This window comes from Equus przewalskii, chromosome 5 (genome assembly GCF_037783145.1).
Source record: "Equus przewalskii isolate Varuska chromosome 5, EquPr2, whole genome shotgun sequence".
Classification (NCBI taxonomy): Eukaryota; Metazoa; Chordata; class Mammalia; order Perissodactyla; family Equidae; genus Equus; species Equus przewalskii.
Genome location: NC_091835.1, coordinates 21,505,883 through 21,525,568, shown reverse-complemented (window position 1 = coordinate 21,525,568; position 19,686 = coordinate 21,505,883). Strand labels below are relative to the sequence as shown.

The 19,686-nt window shown below is 52.3% G+C and overlaps 1 protein-coding gene across 2 annotated transcripts in view; it reads right to left on the bottom strand.

The window, feature by feature from the left end:
- The window catches only part of SH3BP4 (SH3 domain binding protein 4), a 95,745-nt gene continuing 76,059 nt past the window's right edge, over positions 1-19,686 (bottom strand). For both annotated transcript variants that reach the window (XM_070618648.1, XM_070618649.1), the window contains 3 exons: positions 13,738-16,100; positions 3,069-3,257; positions 1-2,233 (listed from right to left, as the gene is read on the bottom strand). In XM_070618648.1, coding sequence (XP_070474749.1) covers positions 2,009-2,233; positions 3,069-3,257; positions 13,738-16,100 — 2,777 coding nt within the window. In that variant the 3' untranslated portion in view covers positions 1-2,008. The remainder of the gene's footprint in view (positions 2,234-3,068; positions 3,258-13,737; positions 16,101-19,686) is intronic.

Below are 19,686 nucleotides of genomic sequence, written 5' to 3'. Positions count from 1 at the left end.
TTTAAAATATCCAAATAAAATTTACTGCAACTTTTGTAGAATTTCACTTGTGCTACAAGACACGTTGCATAGGAAACTATGTAAAGCCCCTGAGGAAAAATATCCATGGTTTTAAGGTGCAACTGGTTTTGTTTCTTCTTTGGGGAAAAGGTAGGAGATGATCTCTGGGAAGAATGAAGACGGAGGGTTGAGAAGCAGAATTTAAGGTTACTTCGTGTCGTGATGGGGAGTTGTGTGTCTTGGTTCTTGCAGCATAAAATATGTAGTGTTTTTGTTGTTTTTTTCTAGCCAGTTGGTCTCCAGTCTCTGAATCAATAGATACATTAAGAATGTTTTAGCCCCATCAGGGATTAGACATTGATTAGACTAAGTAATTAACATGTTTCAAGAAAGCAGATTTAGAGAAGATTCAGGAATCCCACATGGTCCAACATCACTCGGTACAAGCACAGCGCGTGTCCCGGCACATCCCCGGGGATCAACTCTTGACTTGCCAGATCTTTCTTCCACTCTGCCCCTCACTCCCTTCTGGGATGCCACAACTACAATGCAATCACAGTATTTAACACCGCAAGCTGACCCACAACTGTAAAGATTATTAATACAACTCTGTCAAGTCCGGCAAGTTGTGTGGGAAACATTTCATTTTCAGAAAACATTCACCCTGCTCAGATAATCTCTATATTGAAGAAAGAAAGAAAAAAAGAAAGGTTTCCCTATACTATTTATTTCCAAGGAGACATGGGTATCCCAGGAAGGGAGGGGGGTTAAATTTTGGATGGAATAGGGGCTGGCCCGGTGGCGCAGTGGTTAAGTGCGCACGTTCCGCTTCAGCGGCCCGGGGTTCACCGGTTTGGATCCCAGGTACAGACATGGCACTGCTTGGCAAGTCATGCTGTGGTAGGCATCCCACATATACAGTAGAGGAAGAGGGGCATGGATGTTAGCTCAGGACTAATCTTCCTCAAAAAAAGAAAATTTCTTTTTGGATGGAAGGAAGTGGAGAGTTTGGCAAATGGCAGCAGGCCCCTTTGCACATCAGCATGGGGTGACCCTTGCGGTGAAGATTCCTTCATGCCTATAGAGATGGGGTCAGCTCTGCAGGAAGTGCTCCCCTGCCCCGAGGGAGAAACAGGACAGTGGTCTATTGGAGATGCAGGGCCACCTCACTCCAATGGCACTGCTCTTCTGAATGACTAGCCACACACAGGCAGGGGCCATAAAGAATGCCAACGCCCAGCTGCCCTCTCCTCTCAAGGACACCTAACTGCTCCTGTTGGATTTAACTCTGCCCACAGCTGCTGTGTCTAACCATTTCCTGCAATATGGGGCAAAGGTACGGAAGAGAATAAAAATAAGAGGGGAGAGCAGGACCCAGACATCCTCAGAAAGAATGGGCGTGAACTACACTCATTTCCTGCAAAACCAAGTTTCCTATTGGATCCACTTTTTTTTTACCAAGTCTGGAGCAAAAAGGCCCAACACTTGAATAAGTGTGTTTCCTTGCTAAGTGTTGAAATGCAAAGTATGTCTGGGAATCAGAAATGCCCCCGATGACCCTTAAATACATATATACATCTGTAACATAATTTAAAAAGGTCTTTCTATCACATAAAAACCTCCACAGCATCTGCTCCTATTAAGTGGATTTTTTTTTTTTACCTTTATGGTCCATTAAAAAATTAGATACTGCTTTTCTCATAGGCCCCCTCCCCCCATAGTTTAAAAAAAGTGATTTTAAATTTAAATTTATACTTAACAAATAGAAAGCTATTTGATTGGCAACAACCTGCAGTAGAAATTCCCTTCAGGCCTCCCCTCCGCGATGGAGGAGGCAGGTGGAGCATCGTGTGTGCTTGGTCCTTGGGCGTGGGTCCAGCTGGAGGGACCCGGGGTCTGTCTAAGCAGCTGACCCTCCCTCCCTCCCCAGTTCCATGTGACTGCACGGCCAGACGAGGCCAGGCAAGGGCGCGTGCCCCAGATCCGCAGCGGAGGGGAGGGAACCCATTCAAATCACGAAGTCGTCATGGTCCGCAGGACTGAAGGCAGCCGCTCTTAGAATGTCCAGGCAGTTCACCAGGATCAGAGCCCCTGTGAGGTGCTTCCAGCGCTTGGTGATGGGGTTCTTCATCTTGTCCAGGCCTATGTGCAGCTCCTGGATGATATCCCGGTAGCTGTCCCCGATCTGGTGGCTCCAGGTTAGTAAAAAGTCATACGCGGGTTTCCACATGGCCTGGAGAGTGGAGTCGTCCAAAACCAAAGGAGGAAGAAGGGAAGAAGAGTAGGGGACAGTGAGAGTTTTGATCTCATCATCTGCTCCAGGTCCTTTGCTCATATTTATGCTACTCTTTCACCCGTGAAACAAACCCAAAGAAACAGGTGGAACCTTCTGTGCCCCGGGCCAGCACAGTTTCAGAGAGAAGAACACGTTTTGTGCCGAGAGCAGTTATATAGCAAATGGTGTCTGGACAAACCGAAAGGTGATTTCTCCCCTTACAGTCCCTGCGGCCCTATCTAGCTGTGCCATTTACTCAGAAATGCACGTGTTAATAAAGGACACCCTTATTCTTGGGACTTCCTGCTTCCTCGGTCTCCTAAGCCTGAACTGTCTTTCCAGAAGCTTAAAGTGACCTCCACAAACAAGAGAGAAATACAAACGACTCTCTGAGCAGGAATCTGACCACTGCCGGACAACGTCGCCCGACATGCCAGGTGCTCACCCAACACAGCGACAGGCAGACACCCGCCCAGCACCCATCACAAAGGGCTCCCTTCATGCATTATTCACTCTGACTGAAGGTGATTTAAGAGCAGGATTAGCAAGGGCGGGCAGGGCAGCTCCTCTGACGCTGTTCCAACTGCCCATTTCCAGGTGCAGCGGCCTGGCCACCAGCAGAGCCAGGACTCACAATGATCTAAGAAGGATGAGACCGGCCCCACCTGGAGAGAGCCCACCGTGTGCTGGGCACCCGCTCTCAAGGCGACTCGCTTTATCCCCATCCAAACGCTACCAAGTGGTACTTGTTGCGATTGCATCCTCCAGGTGGAGGGGAGGCGGCCCCGCTCACCTCGCTGTCCACGACCCCGTTCCTGTCCCGGTGTGGAGATTCGTACGCGTCCATCTGCTGCTTGGAAACCTTGGCGAGCTTCTCCGCCAGCTCCCTCCAGCGCTGCGCCACCTCGACTGCGGTAGTCAGCAGCACAAAGTCCTGGATGAGTCTGACCACCAGGCCCTGGCAGTCCAATTTCAGTAAGGCCTGAGGAGGAAGGAGCAGACCGTGAGGCAGAGCAGAGGGCAGGCTCCGGTTTCATGCAGGGTCCCAACGCTGGGGCAATGTGCTCTGTACCCGCTGAGTGCTAAGGCCTATAAAACGTCCCCTGAGCTCCAGCACCGCAGGGCCCACAGGACGGAGGAAAAGCGATGGTCTGCAGGCTGTACCGGGTTTGACAGTGTCCTCCCTCCACCTGGGACCTCAGAATGTGACCGGATTGGGAAGTAGCATCTTTGCAGATACAATTAGTTAAAATGAGGTCCCACTGGATGAGGGTGGACCCCTCATCCAATGACTAGTGTCCTTATAAGGAAAGAAACAGACATATAGAGAGAGAGGAAGGAGTCCACGCAAGGATGGAGGCAGAGATGGTGGTGATGCAGCCACAAGGATTGCCGAGCAACCAGGAGCTGGAGGAGAGGCCTGGACCACATTCCCCTCTCAGAACCTCCGGAAGCAGCCAACCCTGCAGACACCTCCAGAACTGTGGGAGAATACATTTCTGTTTGGGGCCACCCAGTTTGTGCTACTTTGTCATGGCAGCCCCAGGACATTAACACACAGGGTGAGTGGAGATGATGATGGTTTATTTATTTATTTTATTTTTGAGGAAGATTAGCCCTGAGCTAGCATCTGCTGCCAATCCTCCTCTTTTTGCTGAGGAAGACTGGCCCTGAGCTAACATCCACGCCCATCTTCCTCTACTTTATAGATGGGATACCTGCCACAGCATGGCTTGACAAGCGGTGCCATGTCTGCACCCGGGATTCGAACCAGTGAACCCTGGGCTGCCAAAGTGGAACGTGAGCACTTAACCACTGCGTCACCGGGCCAGCCTCGATGATGGTTCATCTTGTTCCCACTCCCAGTGGGGCAACTGGAGACAGAGTGGGCCCTTCGCCTAGACAGACAGCAGGGCCTGGGCCTCGGAGGAGGACCGGATGAAGAGCTGGACAGCTGAGGGTGAAGTGCTGCTGACACTGGCCAGATGGGGACTTCCAACGGGCAGAAGAGATGTGAGCGTGTGCTCAGGCTGGGGCTGGGAGCTCAGACTGAGATCTGGGACTCAGGTTTCGGAGGTAAACTGAGGCTGTATGTGGAGCAGAGGATAAAGAGAACAGAGAAGGCCAAGGATGACGCTGAGGGCAGGCCATCAAGAAACACTTTCCGGAAACAAAAGGATTGCTCCCTCGTCAATGCTGCAAGAACTTTCTAGTGTGTCTTTAGGACAGGGATTACTAACTATGGGGGGACCCAGGAGAGAAACGAATGCCTGTCACCCTGGGAAGGAAGCAATGGGACAGACAGCCGTGCCCAAGGCCCTGCTTGGCCCCGACAAGCACGTGGCCACCTTGGGACTCAATTACCCATCGCGAAAAACAGGCTGGATCAGACAGGCTTCCAACACAGGACTTAACAGCCCAAAGTATTCTGTGCGACCCCAGGCTGGGGTCACACTAACCTGCTTAAAGAAAGGAAATCAAATCAGCGGGCCCACTGCTCTGCACACGGTGAGATGTCAACGCTCGCCACCCCAGGTTACATGACTGTTCCAAGTGGGTCTGGCACGATCCTAATTACAAATGAGGTCAGCATGGTGGGCGTGTGGCTTCGAGCCGGCCAGGAGGATATCACCCAGTGGGAGCCCCAGGGAGGCGGGAGAGCGGGTGTGGTGAAAATCAGACTCTCCTGGGCCACAGAAGGCGTGTGTCACCCCCCAATCTCATCCACAAAGCCCCTGCCGTCCAGCACACTCTCCGGTTACACCCCAACCACGGGAAAAGACTCGGCTTCCCGGGAAAGGTGAGGACCCCTAGGGACAGTGTCTGAAACTCCTTTGGGCCCTGGGACAGGTGAGGATGAGACCAAAGAGATGCTAGGAGCAGAAAACGTCATCAGGCCTGGGTTCTTTCTGTCCCTTTGCCCTCTGTCCGGGTACCTGATGTTGTCACTTCAAGTGTCATTCCAAAGTGTTAAAAACAAACCAACCAAACCACCCCCAACTGAGCCAAACATGCAGCTTCTGTAAGAATCTGTCGAACACTCTGTGAAGATGGCGGGCAGCCCTGAGTCAGAGCTCGTGCAGTTACAATCTGCCACGTTGCTTATTTTAAAGGGCACAGCTATTTCAGGCTGAGGATTCTAATCTACATTTGATACTTATTTAATAAAACGAAGGAATGGTGAGTCTCTGAATGCACTTAGGCAGATGTCCCGGCAGGTCAATCTCTGCAACTTAAAACATGAGTGATGGTGACAGATCGATCAGACGCTGTCCTGGATCCGAGAGGTTGCAACCAGCTACAAACGTGGTTAGCCAGAAGGGAGTCTGAGGACCACGTGGTCCTTTCCTGTTCTGTTTGTTTGAATAAGCTACTATTACCTGGTGCTCCCTGTGAGCAGGGCCCGGGGCCCATCCACGCCTCGGAAGCCCTATGAAGCAGGTATTGAGCTCACCCCATTTTGCAGATGAAGCCCAGAGAAGGTGAAGTGAGGGGCTCCCACACCTAGCAAGTGGCGGAGCCAGCTCTGCCTCCAGGCAGCCAGCCCCCAGCTCAAAGCCACTGTGTGGGCCCCGCGGTGTCTGTTTCAAAGCGACAGTGGCGGACGCAGATCCAGATTTCTCGGCGCCCAGGCCCATGGCCTTTCCAATCCTGTGGGCACCACAGGACGCCAGGAAGTGAACCAAACAAAATACTAGTCTGGATTATGCTCAGTTCAACTTTACATATTTCAGAAAATGATCTGTTTCAATGTGCATTGTGATATATTCGAATGAAATTGTTTTAAAAAAATTAAGCGTCTACTAGATTTGTGCTTCAGAAGACATAAAGAGTGTACATGTATGTGTTTACGTGTATGGGGAGGGGCGTGTACAAAACTGGTAGAATTTCGGATTTAAATTCTTTTGGTGCGGGTGAAGCGCCAGACACACTGAGGCAGACAGGGTTCCTCCAGCCACGCCAGCTGTCCTGACAAGCGTACTGGACGACCACAGGGCTCGACAATAAGTCACTCAGTGTCCACTCAGTGTCTGCTCATGGCTTCCCAGCACACAAGGCCAACGGGTGCCTGCGTCTCAGCTGCCCAGCTCTGGAGGAGGCCTCGATTTCTCACAGAACACACCAGAGTCACCTGCTTCTGATCCAGCTCATTCCTGGCAGGAGCGATGAACATGGCTCTCTCCCCAAGGGCACTGGGCGCAGGACCCAAAGGTCCTGAGAAAAGCAAACCACTTTCTCTGGCCCTGAACTGCTAGAATGGAGAGCACAGATGGATGAGGGATGAAGGCGTCTTTCATCGACAACTTCGGCTCTGCTTACACAATTTATTGAGCCATCACTGGTTTCGTTTGTCACAAAGCTGCCCACACCGTTGCCAAGGGGCACTTTATGCATCTTTTAGGGTACATTCTGGGTGCCCACCAACTCTTAGCAGTAGAAAATTTCACAGCAGGAGGTTCTGGCTCTGGGAATGTCTTCCCCGTAGCTAGCTCCCCTTTTGATTTTTGCATGCACACAAGTACACAGAAAATACCCAACGAAATAAGGCACAATTGTGGCTGACTCTGGCTGGAATTTCACTAACTTGAATGGACTATGACTTCAGTCAGGGCGACCAAACTTGTTCTATAAAGGGCTAGACAGGAAATATTTTTGGCTTTGTGGGCCATATGGTCTCTGTGGCAACTGCCCGACTTTGCCGGTGCGGCGTGAAAACAGCACAGACAAGACAGACACCAGTGCCCACGGCTGCGTTCCAGTAAAACTTCATTTATAAAAGCAGGCGGCCCACGGGCCAGAGTCTGCCAGCCCCTGTTTTAAGAGATACTCTTAAATACAGTAAGGTATAATTCTGGTTTTGCTGTATGTTCATTCCACCCACGCTTCTGTTCCTGAGATGTTCGAACATTGGAAAGGCAAGCCTCTCATATTAGCAGCAGAGCGTCCTGCTTTGGGGCTACCTAGCAGGAACCCCCAGGAAGCTAGTTAAACGCAGAGCGTTTAGCTAACTGCCCCCTCTTTTGGGGAATAAGGTGGTTTTTCTCCTGATTCGCAGAGAATCCCTCCACACCATTCTCTCCAGCTGTCAGCTCTCCCTGATCTGCTTTCAAGGCTCTTGGTGTTTATTTCACACCCTCCCCTCCCAAAAACAACCACCCTCCCTTGATTTGCATCCTACGATAACTTTCCCTACTCAGAGAAACTTCTCCCAAGAGCCCAGAGCACTCTGGTTTCCCTCCCCCGACTACGTGACTCTAACCTGGCCACGGCCATCACCAATGACTCCTGGCCGCCAATGGCTTCGTCCTTGGTGGTGGTCCCAGGACCAGTTCTGACAGCTGGCCTCCAACCTTCAGGAAAGTCTGCCCACACCCCTGACTGCTCCTTCTCCAACTCCAGCTGACTCTGCTTCCCTCCACACCACGAGAACGAAGACTGTGCGTCTCGTTCCAGACGTAATCCCCAAAATCGGGAATAATCTCTTCCATGGAAAGCATGTTGCTGAATGAAAACAATTCCAGTTCTTAGAAAACTGGTTTTTTTGGGGTTCGGTCTGCCACCCTCCGAAGACACACACTCTCACAAGACGGTGACACTCAAATCTACACAGTTCGACAGCTTGAGCCAAATCCTTTTTCTCCCCTCGGTGTTGTCATCATTCACGGTACAAACACACACCAATCTGTTTTCGACAAAGTAGATCAGAAGAAGCATTAAAGGAGTGAAATGCCTAAAACCAAAGGAGATACTCTGTGATCTCTCTCCTTCATTAAACAAAACGAAAACCCCGACATCGAAACCCAAGGCTAGCTAACAACAGCGAGGAGGTTGGACACACACCAACGGGGGACCTTGAGTCCAGTCACCGCAGTAACAGCGTTGACACCTGCAGGACTCTGCAATGCTTCTGTCCTTCTCGGGCCTTGCTCTCCCCAAAGGGGCACTGGATACCAAGTAGCCAACAGATGGCTTCTCAAATCTCCACAGTGGGCCTACAGTTTGCAGAGGACTGTCACGGAGCAAACGTGGACAAGCAGGCAGAGACACAAGAGCAAGGAGAGCATCTGGAATGGTGAGACAGAAGCACGTTCCCACACTGCAGACCCACAGGCCTCCACGGCAGGCACAGAAAGCTCCGGACACTCACCCTCCAGTAGACAAAGCACGGGACAGCCCGTGTGGCAAAACCCCATGGAACCGAACCATAGCTGCAGCGTCTACACCCTGCACTGCTGGCAGGTTACCCCTGGGAGGTGGGGCTGGGGGCCTCTGCCTTCTGCTTTCGCTCTTCAGGATGCTCAGATACCAACGCAGAAAGCGTACGCTGTCTTTACAAATAGAAACATCAAGGAGGATGACTGTCATTCTGGAAAAAACAAAACCTGGAGAAGCCAAGGCAGATGGGACAATCCGAAGACCCCTGAAGGTCGAAACGGCAACACAGATGTGCACACGGCTAGAAAACAAACAGAGAGCCTCTGTCCAACGAGCCAGGCAACGCCTACTGCCCAGGAGTGGGGAAGAACATGCTGCCCACCAGGAACGGAAGGGCTGGCTGCAGAGTGCGCCCGGCTTCAAATCACGTGGGAGGCAAACGGCCAGAGGACCTATGCTCAAGCTTGTAGGGTGTTCCTAATCCGGCAGCCCTTCGATTTGACCTCTCACCTCTGACCTCTGCTAAAAAACGAACTGCCCACTTGTTGCCTTAACAACAGTAAATTCACGAGTGAGTATGGAAATTAGGTCGTCCATTCCCAGGGGTCCTGAGGGACGTATTCTGAGGGAACGACACTCAGGGGGGGCACTCCACTGACTGCCACCTGGTGGGTCAGAGACTGGGAGGCAGCAAGGAGCAGGGACACACCTGGACCCCCCAAGGAGCAGGGACACACCTGGATCCCCAAGGAGCAGAGACACACCTGGACCCCCAGGGAGCAGGTCACAGATGGACCCCCAGGAAGCAGGGACACACCTGGATCCACCCTGATTCCCCCTCACCCCCTATAAAACATGGACCCCCAGTGCCCATGGAACAAAGTGCAAGCATCATCTGGCCAGGGGGCTCCATGCCACTATCCCGCCACCCATGTACCGTCATCCCATATCACCAAGCCCTTGGACTCAGGCAGCCTCCAGCCTCCGGGCCTCTGGTTCTGCCCCATCCCATGCCCCTCCACACCCTCGGCCCTTGCCCACACCGTCCTTTAACCTGACAGCCCCTCTGCAGGGGGCGAGCTTCTGCACATCCCTCTGGCATCAGCCCCTATGTGCCTTTCCCTAGGGCACCCACACCCAGGAGGCCCTTCTCCTTGGGCCCATTGCAAGTCCGGCCTGCACTCCTGTGACTGTCCACGCAGAGTCTTCCTCAAGTGAAAGGCCCGTGTTCTTCGAAAGCCGGGCACCCAGCCTCGCCCCGAAGCACACAGCAGGACCGAAGAAGCGGTTAATGAGGATCGAGTACGGACACCGTTCCTGGCTGTGGCGGCGCTTCCTTGCTCTGTGTTAGAAGCTGCGGCCATGTACTTGCCATCCAGTCATCCCCATTCAAATATGTGGGGCCCATTCCATCATCTCTCCCACACACAACACCCACCAGCTCATCAGAGACCCCCAGGGGCCCTGCCCTGTCCACCCTACACTCCTCGGGGTCAGCCCAGCACCACCCCTCCCCCAACTTTCAACATGGTCCAGGGGGTGTCACTGGTGTTGGACGGCTGTCCTCCTTCACTGGAGAGCAAGGAGGCCTGGGGACAGAAGGACATTCTCTGACTGCGGTCACACACCGTGGGTGAGAAAGGGCGGGCAGAGGCCCAGGGAGCCCGTATGGTTACATAAGATGCCTCCAGGACGAGCTCTGATGCTGAAAATATGCACTCAAATGATGCAAGAGGGACTGGAGCCAAAGGACAGAAGCATGGTCTGACCACGGGGGCCTGCGTCCAGGCCAGGGTTAGCCTGCATCCATCGCTCATTCGTTCCTCAAATAGCTGAGTGTTTCCTAAGTGTCAGGGTCCTTCTGTTGTGGAGCGTGCACCATTTAGGGTAATAACAAGAAACATGAGTACAAGTAAACGAGACCATTTCGGATGCGAGAAAGCACCATGAAGACAACAGTATGCATGACGAGGTGCAGTGACCCAGAGGCACGAGGCTGCTTGATCGAGGGCTGTAGGAAAGGTCTGACAAGATGACATTGGAGCTGGTACCTGAAGGAGATGAAAAGCCAGCCAACAGAAACTGGGGAGAAGAGAGCTCCAGGCAGAGGGAACAGCACGTGCAAAGACTGGAGGCAGCGACAAGCTGGGTGTGCTCAAGACACAGAGATACGGCCGGAAGAGCTAGTGTGCAGGGAGCACATGTGGGCCCCCAGGGGTGTGAGATGGGCGGGACAGGTCTTGCAGTGCCTGTGGGGCAGAGAAAGGGGCCAGACCCCATTCTGATGGCAGTGGAGAGACAAATGACTCAGCTTTTATTCCTTGTCCATTCCCATCTCCCTGCAAATTTACTGTCCTAAACCTTCACCCCTTCTCATTCATTGAATCACTGTCTCCAAACCAAGGAAACAGAAACTTCTCTTCAAAATGAGAGGGGTGGGAAGGGCTGGTCTGGAGGTCTGGCTGTGACAGGGCTGGAGAGGGAGCGGTTAAACCAATGGGAGAGAGAGAGAGAGAGAAAACATTGCAAAAGCAGTTTCACTCTGTTACCGCAAACCAAACCCTGTCTCAGGGCAATGTTCTGCCAAGGTCAAGTTTCATTTCCTCCTCCTGGGAATCGGGGAGTCATGGGTGGGCGTGGGGCTCGCAGGGGAGGCGGGGAGAGGGTCCCAGACACAGACCCCCATTGTCACACCAACTAACCCAAGAAAGCCAACGGAAAAACGTGCTCTCAGAGGAAGCTCGCCAAGTTGAATAAAAAGAGCCATTACTTAAGTCTTCTGAAAAGAATGAGGAAGAAATGGAAATCAAAGCCACCCGCTGGGTCATTATTTTTCCACGGCTGGGAAGGAGCTGCTGTTTCATTTTTCACCTCTGCCCATTCAAGGTGAGCGTGTTTTTAGCTGTAACGGAGGAACAATCGATATCGCTTATGTTCCATAAAAAGCACTGAATTCCAAAATCGATGGAGAACCCCAGCTTGGGGGAAGCGCACCCCGTGCCCGCCGTTCGGGGTCCCTCCACGGAGCAGAGGGGGCCACCACCGCGGGCTGGACACAAGCTTCCAGGAATTGATTTTACAGGCAGGCCAGGAAGTCAAGTCCTGAAGGGAGGGACATGAGTCATCACCATGGGGGACCACACCTAAGGCCCAGGGCAGGTTCCCCGCTAGCTCCCTCGGTCTCTGCTTACCCTCTGGCCAGGACGATCCCACTTCTTCCCGCTGAAGCTGCCATCATCAATGCCCCAAAGACCTCCTGGTGGCCAAGGTCACCCCTCAACTCGCCCCTTTCAGTTCCACTCTCCCTCCTCTGGGCAATGTCAGGCTCTCACTCTGCTCCCTGCGCCTGGCACTTCATATATTATTAAGAGTCATTGTCAAGGGGTCTTTCTTCATGCTCTGCTCCCTACAGGTTGCAAAGCATGCTTCTTGCAACAGTGGACTGTGTGTCTCTTCTGTCCCCCGGCTCCAGGGAGGGGCCGAGAAGCGTGTGTGTGACGAATGAACCTCAGCTGCACACCTGTGTCAACACGTGCATCCAGACTCCCATGGATTCACACCTGGCTCCTCCGTTCCCAGAGGAGGCACACGGGACGGCAGGTGTTGGGTGGAGGGATGGGAGCAGAAGAGGCAGAAAGACCGGGGGTGCTGAGGGTCACACATCTCAAAAGTCAGCAGGTGACCAGGGCTGTCTGGAGTCAGTGGAACAAGGAAGAAAAACCTACAGCACGTCACAAAGGTTTTCCCACAGGAACAAACACTGGTGCCGTGTCCCTCTCAGGAGGACAGGAAAGGGGACTGAGCCAGCTGCTATCACAGCAACAAGTCGACGGAGGGAGTCTAGCACAGACTCAACGCGGGGTGCCAAGAGAAGGACATGAGTGAGCTTCCCCAAGGGAACCAGGACTCCAGGGTGGCTACAGAACCTAACTGATGAGGATCAAGGCTGCCCCAGGGAGAAGCCCAAGGCGTCCTGCCCCACAGACCGAGCTTCGTCATCCTCCGGGAAGCACAGGACACCCTGACCTGATTCCCATCCAAAGTTAGAGGACCACCGATAACCAGACCCCACCTGCACTGCCACCAATTTAGTGACTTTTTAACATGATCTTTCCTTTGTCTTGTAAAGAAATAACTTACAGAACTACGCCTTATAAATTTAGCCCTACCCTCAACCCATTGCAACTCTTACTGCCCATGGGTCCTGTCCCCATGCCTGCAGCTCTTACTGCCCGTGGGTCCTGTCCCCATGCCTGCAGCTCTTACTGCCCGTGGGTCCTGTCCCCATGCCTGCAGCTCTTACTGCCCGTGGGTCCTGTCCCCATGCCTGCAGCTCTTACTGCCCGTGGGTCCTGTCCCCATGCCTGCAGCTCTTACTGCCCGTGGGTCCTGTCCCCATGCCTGCAGCTCTTACTGCCCGTGGGTCCTGTCCCCATGCCTGCAGCTCTTACTGCCCGTGGGTCCTGTCCCCATGCCTGCAGCTCTTCCCTGCCCGTGGGTGCTGTCCCCATGCTATTCTCTAAATAAAAGAGCACTACTACCAGACCTTGAGAGTCCAAGAAATCTTTCTTTTGACTCCTCGGCTGGCTGAGCCCACATCATAACTAACAGGTAAAAGTGGTGTTGTCCCAGGGGCCTGTTGGAGGCCCTCAAACGGTCCAGGAAATGCTTCCTCGATGGTTTGTGGGCCAGGGTGTATCTGTGTCAGGACACCAACCCCCCCCCCCCAACCTTTAGCTTCTCAGGATTCCAATTCCCAGTTGTGCTGGCAAACAAAGGCTGTTGTCGCCCCCAAGCAAACACACCCAAGAAGGAAGAAGAGAAAACAACAGTACAGAGAGATGGCGGAACCTGCAAGCAGACACGGAGAGAGAAACCACAAAAGTAAGACAGACTTTGGGGCAGCGGTTCTTAAAACTTCTGAATCGTCCATCCCATTAGGAATCTGATGAAAGCAGGGATCTTTTCCCAAGAGATCTAAACAGAGGCGGCCGGAGCACCAGGCCCCCTTGCTCCCCCTCCCTCACTGGGCATGCAGAGATCCATTCTGAGACCTCGGAGGGACTCCTAAATTCAGAGGGAAGAGACCTGAACCATGCTCGCTCCTGATCTGTCTGGGGGGCCATCTGGGTCCCACATAAACACCAATCTCCAGGGCACCCTTAAACCCCCGCTCATGCCTTTCAGGGAGCGGAGATGAGCCTGGACACCGGTCCTAGGGCTTGCTACACCACGTGTACCCGGGAAAGGCTGGAAGACCGGATGGAGCACCAGCCCCCTGGAATCCAAAGCCCGCGGGCACTCACCATCATGAGCTCCTTCTGGAAGGACTTGCGGTCTTTGTTCTCCGTGTTGTTACAGTCCTCCTTCAGCTTTTCCAGGACGGACGCCACCCGCTCGGGCTCACTGTCCAGCTCGGCCCGGCAGAAGAAAGTGAGCGGCTGGCTGCCGTAGCCCAGGGCGTCGGCGAAGGCGCGCCAGCTGCTAATGTTCTCCATGAGCAGAGTCCTGACGGACGCATAGATGTAGGTCAGGAACTTGCAGGGCCGCAGAATCTGCTCCAGCAGCACCGAGGTGCTCAGCTCGGGCCCGGGGAGGAAGCTGGGCCTGGCCCTGCCCACCACCAGCACGTTCTTGGCGTGCACGAGGCCGACCTTGCCCTGGTGGTAGCCGATGTACCACTCCTTGGTCCACAGCTGCCCCTTCAGCCGGATCTTCTCCTCGCTGAGCAGGGCGACGGCATCGCCCTTCTTGTACTCCAGCAGGTAGTGGTTCTTGCTCTGCCGTACCACAGTCTTGAGCAACTTGCCGAACTTGAGGCTGGACACGGGGCGGTCCTGAAAAGTCGGGTACTTGGTGGTGGCCGCGAACGGGGACAGGATGATTTTCCCGACCTCGTTCTTCTTGAGAAACCGTCTCTGCCCAGACGGTTTGATGGCACTTTTGGGCGGGGGCTGAGGGGTCTGGACGCAAAACTGGGTCAGGATGGCCTCCTGGTCGTCTTTCACCTGGACCCTCAAGGTGAAGTCGGAGAGGTCGCCGGGGTTCTGGCAGGCGATGGGGAAGATGAGGCGGCTCACCTTGCCCAGCTTCATCTGGAACCCTCTTACCACCTTGGCCTGCTCACTTGCTTTGACCTCATAATTTGTCATGTTGGAAAACATGCAGACTTGGAGATCCTGGGGCCTGGACAAAACAAACTGGTGCTTACCCCAGAGCTGCAGTGCCACTGGGGCGGGGCTAGGGGCCTGGCGGGTGACCTCGCTGACCAACAGAGTCTTTGGGGCACAATCATGCCCAAAAATGGTCACCACTGTCTTGAAGGATGGGTGAATGTGTTTGGGACCATAGAGACCCACCGTGACTTTCTTATTGATGAAGTCCCATACCGTGGAAGGGTAGAGAATGTTCGGGCCATGGGCAACAATGGCCAGGTACATACAAGGCTCCAGGTTGTCCAGCTGGACCTGGACCGTGTCCCCATAGCTGTAGCTGAGTGGGATGGGGACATATGACCCTTCCTTTGAGTCACTCCTCAGGCACTGGAGGCCCACTGTGCTTTTGCTAAAAATGTCGTTTTTCACCTCGGCTGAAACTTTCATCTCTAAGATGATACAAGTTTTTACTTCCAGGGTGCTCAGCTTCACCTCCAACACGGGGCTGACAGTGCTGCACCTGTCGCTGTTGAGTTCCAACGGGGGGTCCAGCAGAGCTTTCATGGAGATCTGCTGTGTTTCCCCGGGTGCCACATGGCCTTCGGGGACGTGGATGCTGATGTTGGTGTCCGGAAGCTGCACAGCGCCCCCGGAACTATCCAGCTTGCACACGATGTTTGTCTCCACCGCTTGGGTCTGGCCCCACCCGGGGTTTTGGCCCAGCAAGTCCAGGTCATGGCAAGACCGGGCCAGCTTCCGGTGGCTCAGCCAGGCGGCTCGGAAGTCCTCCCGGCTCTGGAATTGCTCAGGGGCTGGTGATTTCAAGCCAGTGAAAAACCCCGAGGACTCGGGAGCATCGGACTTGGCTTGGAGCACGGAGAGTTCTGACAGACTGTAGGACCGTTTGCTCCTGAAGAACGGGTTGTCTCGCTTGACCACTGGCTCCGCGTGGAGCGGATTTGCGGTCGGCAGCTCCTCAAAGATGTTGCCCGTGCTGTTTGTGGTGGCCGAGCTGGACTCAGTGAAGGAAGACGTGCCTGTATCGAAGAGCAGCAGATCCACAGTACTTTTGGGAGTCAGCTCATCCAAGCTGGGCGTCACTGGCACGTTCCCATTCAAAAACGGGTTTGTTTGGACCCCATTCCAGAAAGGGTTATTGCTACCGTAGGTTTTGCTCGATCCCTTCTTGTCATCCGTCCATCCTCCGAGCAAATCTAACTCCTTGGCTACCTCATCCGGGCTGTCCGGAAGATTGTCGATCATCCCGCTGTCACTCAACGTTGAGTTCCGGTAGTTTAAGGGCTGCACGTAGGAGGAGGGAATGTAGCCCATTTCTGTGGTGTTGTGTGCATACCACCACTCCCCGCCCGACGTGTCCAAGACGTAGAGATGGTCCCCCTTGGAGAACTTCAGGGTGGTGAAGTTGGTTGGGCAGTAGTCCTTGATTGCGATCACTTCCTTTGCATTTCCGAAGGGCGTGGGATTGTCCACTAGCAAGGCACTGGGAGAAGGCACTGCGCGAGACACAGAGAAACAGAGGGTGAGGGCGAGGCCGACGGGGGACAGCAGAGCATCGTCCGAGACCGAGGAGAAGGGTATCTACTGAAACACCACCGAGGTGTGGACCACGGGCCAGCCAGGTAACTAAAAGAAACCGACCAGAGTGAAATTTGGGTGTGATTCACCTGCTGATGACCTGACTGCGAGAGCATTGTTGTTTTACCACACTCAATCCCAAGTCGGGAGAACGGCCATGAAGACAGTCTCTCCATCACCCACACACATGCGAATCAGCATAATGGAAGGGTTAACACGCCCCTGTGTTTCTAATCATCTCATTTTGACCCAAGTTTTCTTTATCTAACTAACTTACTGGATAGAAAAGATGCTGAATGTGATTTACTCAGAAAACACAGTGACATTCTGAGTTTAAGTGATCCCACTGCCCATAACCAGGGACTGGACATGAAGAGCCCCCAAAATAATCTCGGTGATTTCATGTTCTGCCTTCAACATGAAATATCTAAATGGAGAGGAGGGTTCCCTTGATGATCAGGGCTGTTTCTTACATTTCTGAGTTGACCCCAGTCTTCAAACTGTTTATGTCAAATAAGATTTTTGAGGTCAGTCTCTTTTGACCTCTTTTATTTATTTTTTTTGCTGAGGAAGATTCACCCTGAGCTAACAGCTGGTGCCAATCTTCCTCTTTTTCTGTGTGAGCTGCCACCACAGCATGGCCAACAACGAGTGGTGTAGGTCTGCACCTGGGAACTGAACCCAGGCCACCCAAGTGGAGCATGCTGAACTTAACCACTCGGCCACTGGGGCTGGCCCTTGACCTCTTTTAAACAGTCATTCAAAACAACAACATGGAGGGGCCAGCCCGGTGGTGCAGCAGTTAAGTTCGCACGTTCCACTTCTAAGTGGCCCCGGGTTTGCCAGTTCTGATCCTGGGTGCAGACATGGCACCGCTTGGCAAGCCATGCTGTGGTAGGCGTCCTATAAATAAAATAGAGGAAAATGGGCATGGATGTTAGCTCAGGGCCAGTCTTCCTCAGCAAAAAGAAGAGGATTGGCAGCAGTTAGCTCAGGGCTAATCTTCCTCAAAAAAAAAAAAGAAAACAACAACAAAAAAACAAGAACAACACGGAACTAGTTTCTCCCACAAACCTTCAAAATCAAAGGTTTACGCCTGGGCGTAGTTCACATTATTTCTGAACAACCGCTGAAGCGGTCTGAAAAGTCCCAACACTGTAAACAGTGAGTCAAGCTAATTTATGGTTCTTGGCGTTCAACTATGTGTGTTACCAAGCCAGACAGCAACTGGCACAGCAAAAATAAGTCATCTGAAGAAGTGGTTTGAAAAATGATGGATATTTAAATACCTGTGTGTCCTCTCCCTCCCATACACGACACAGTAGGTTCAGAGGCCGAAGAAAGTTGTTCCTGACGGAAATAAGCCCTTAGACCCCCCACACTGTGCCTGGTTTTACAGTTTGCCGATATTCTGCCTTCCTGTAACAAACAATTTAAAAGTAAACTTTTTTAGTTGCCTATGTAAACAAGCCAAGAAAGGACTGTATTTTTGGTTGGGTTACACCCACATCTTCTCTGATATATTAAGTCAAAAGGTATCCTATTTGATCAAATCAGCCCTCTAAAAAAATCAGCAGCCAGTTCCTCTTTCCTCTGAAAGGAAATAATGAAAATTAAATTGCATTTCCTTGGCAAAGGCAAGAAAATAGAGCAGGAAATTTCTATTAACGTGAACTGGTGACCGAGACGGGCTTGGTAGAAGGCACTACCTGGGCCTCGAAGGCCGTTACCTCCCACCCTCCATCAGGGGTGTTGGGGAGATTCTGGCTCCGGGATCACGAGATCTCGACTTTTAATCCAGGCCCTGAGAAGCTGTGTGATCTTGGGAGCCCGACACGCTTCATGATGGGGAAAAACCATCTTTCCTCACTGGGCCCTGGTGAGGATTAAACAAAATGATGCTGACAAAGTGCTCAGCATAATGATGCTCAGCCCAAGAAAACAACTCACAAAATGTGATGTTAAAATGGACATCCCCCCTCCCCTCCTCTCTTCATTTAATTTTTCTCCATAGCACTTACCATCAACCAATATATCATGGACCTGACATTATTTCTTTTGGTTTTTTTTGGGGGGGAGAGGGCTCTATGGCCCCATGAGGGTGTGACCTCCATTAGAATCGGTTCTGCTCACAGGGGTACCCCTGGAGGAGGGCCTGGCACAGGGTACGTGCTCAACAAATATTCATAGAATGAATGCTCATCTTGCACGCTTACCACAGAGAGGCCACAGCCGTGTTACTGGGACAAGGTGTTGGCCAAAGGCAAAGTGAGAAGGCCCCCTGGCTGTGCCCTGCTATAAAATCACAGCAAAGAGAAATCACTTGACGCTGAAGGGAGGGGAGTGAACAAAAACAGCCAAGTACAGTTGGCCCTCTGTATTCACCGGCTCTGTATCTGTGGATTCAGCCAAACTCGGACCAAAAGGCCTATGATGGTTGTCTCTGTACATTTTTATCTTGTCATTATTCCCTAAACACAGTATAATGACTACTTACGTTGTGTTAGGTATTGTAAGTAATCTAGAGATGATTTAAATTAGACGAGAGGATGCGCGTAGGTTATATGCAAATACTAAGCCTTTTTATCTAAGGGACTGGAGCATCCGTGGTACCCAAATCCCCCACGGATACCACCTTCGAGGGGGACAGGGGCCAGGCTGGGGTCAGGGGATAATATGAGACCTTCCCTCCCACTTTGTCGTCCAGCCACAGTCTCTAGCAACATAACCACATTTGTTTCCTTGACACATCTAATGAAAACGTCAGGTGAAAATTAAAATCAAACCAAAATTAAAGAAAGCTTGCCAGCTATTAAAATCTCGTTAGAATCCATCAAAAGTTATTATGTCACCCCAGAATAATTCCCTTCCAGTATTATTTTTTAAAATTAAAAACCAAAGCTATGAAGCAGGCTTTGTACCTAACCTAAGAAATCGCATCAACGCAAATCATCACTTTAGTCTTTCCCAGACTGAAGAATAAAAACGGTTTTACTTGAAAGTCCAAGGACTTTCCTTAGAAGGGAAGCGGTAACCGACCTCACTCAGGATCAGTCCCGTCCAGTGTGAAATGACTCTCCTTCCCACTGGCTCCCCCTGGAAGTGGACAGTGGTGTGAACTCCCTTCTAGAAGGGGCCTCCATCAGTCCAGGGCCACAGAGCGCCCGGGGACCCCAGGCTGGGGCTTCCATTCAATCCAATGCAGGAAAATCTCTACTGAATTCCATCTTAATGAATTCTGGGGAGAGTTGCCCAGAATCACAGCCACCTTGATTTTAATACAAAAAACCTCCCTAGGTGTCAGGAGGTTCAGTGCCTCAGTTCTTATGCAGGCAAAACATTAATCAGGGGCAGAGGATTTCACAGGAGATCTTCTGGCCGGAATAAATTCCCACCTTGAAGTCTGTTTACCATTGGGAAGCCTGTGACGCTGCTGGGCTGGAATGCCACCTGGGCCACATGCTGCCCCTTGAGAGCACAGTCCCGGGGTGGTCTCTGGTCACA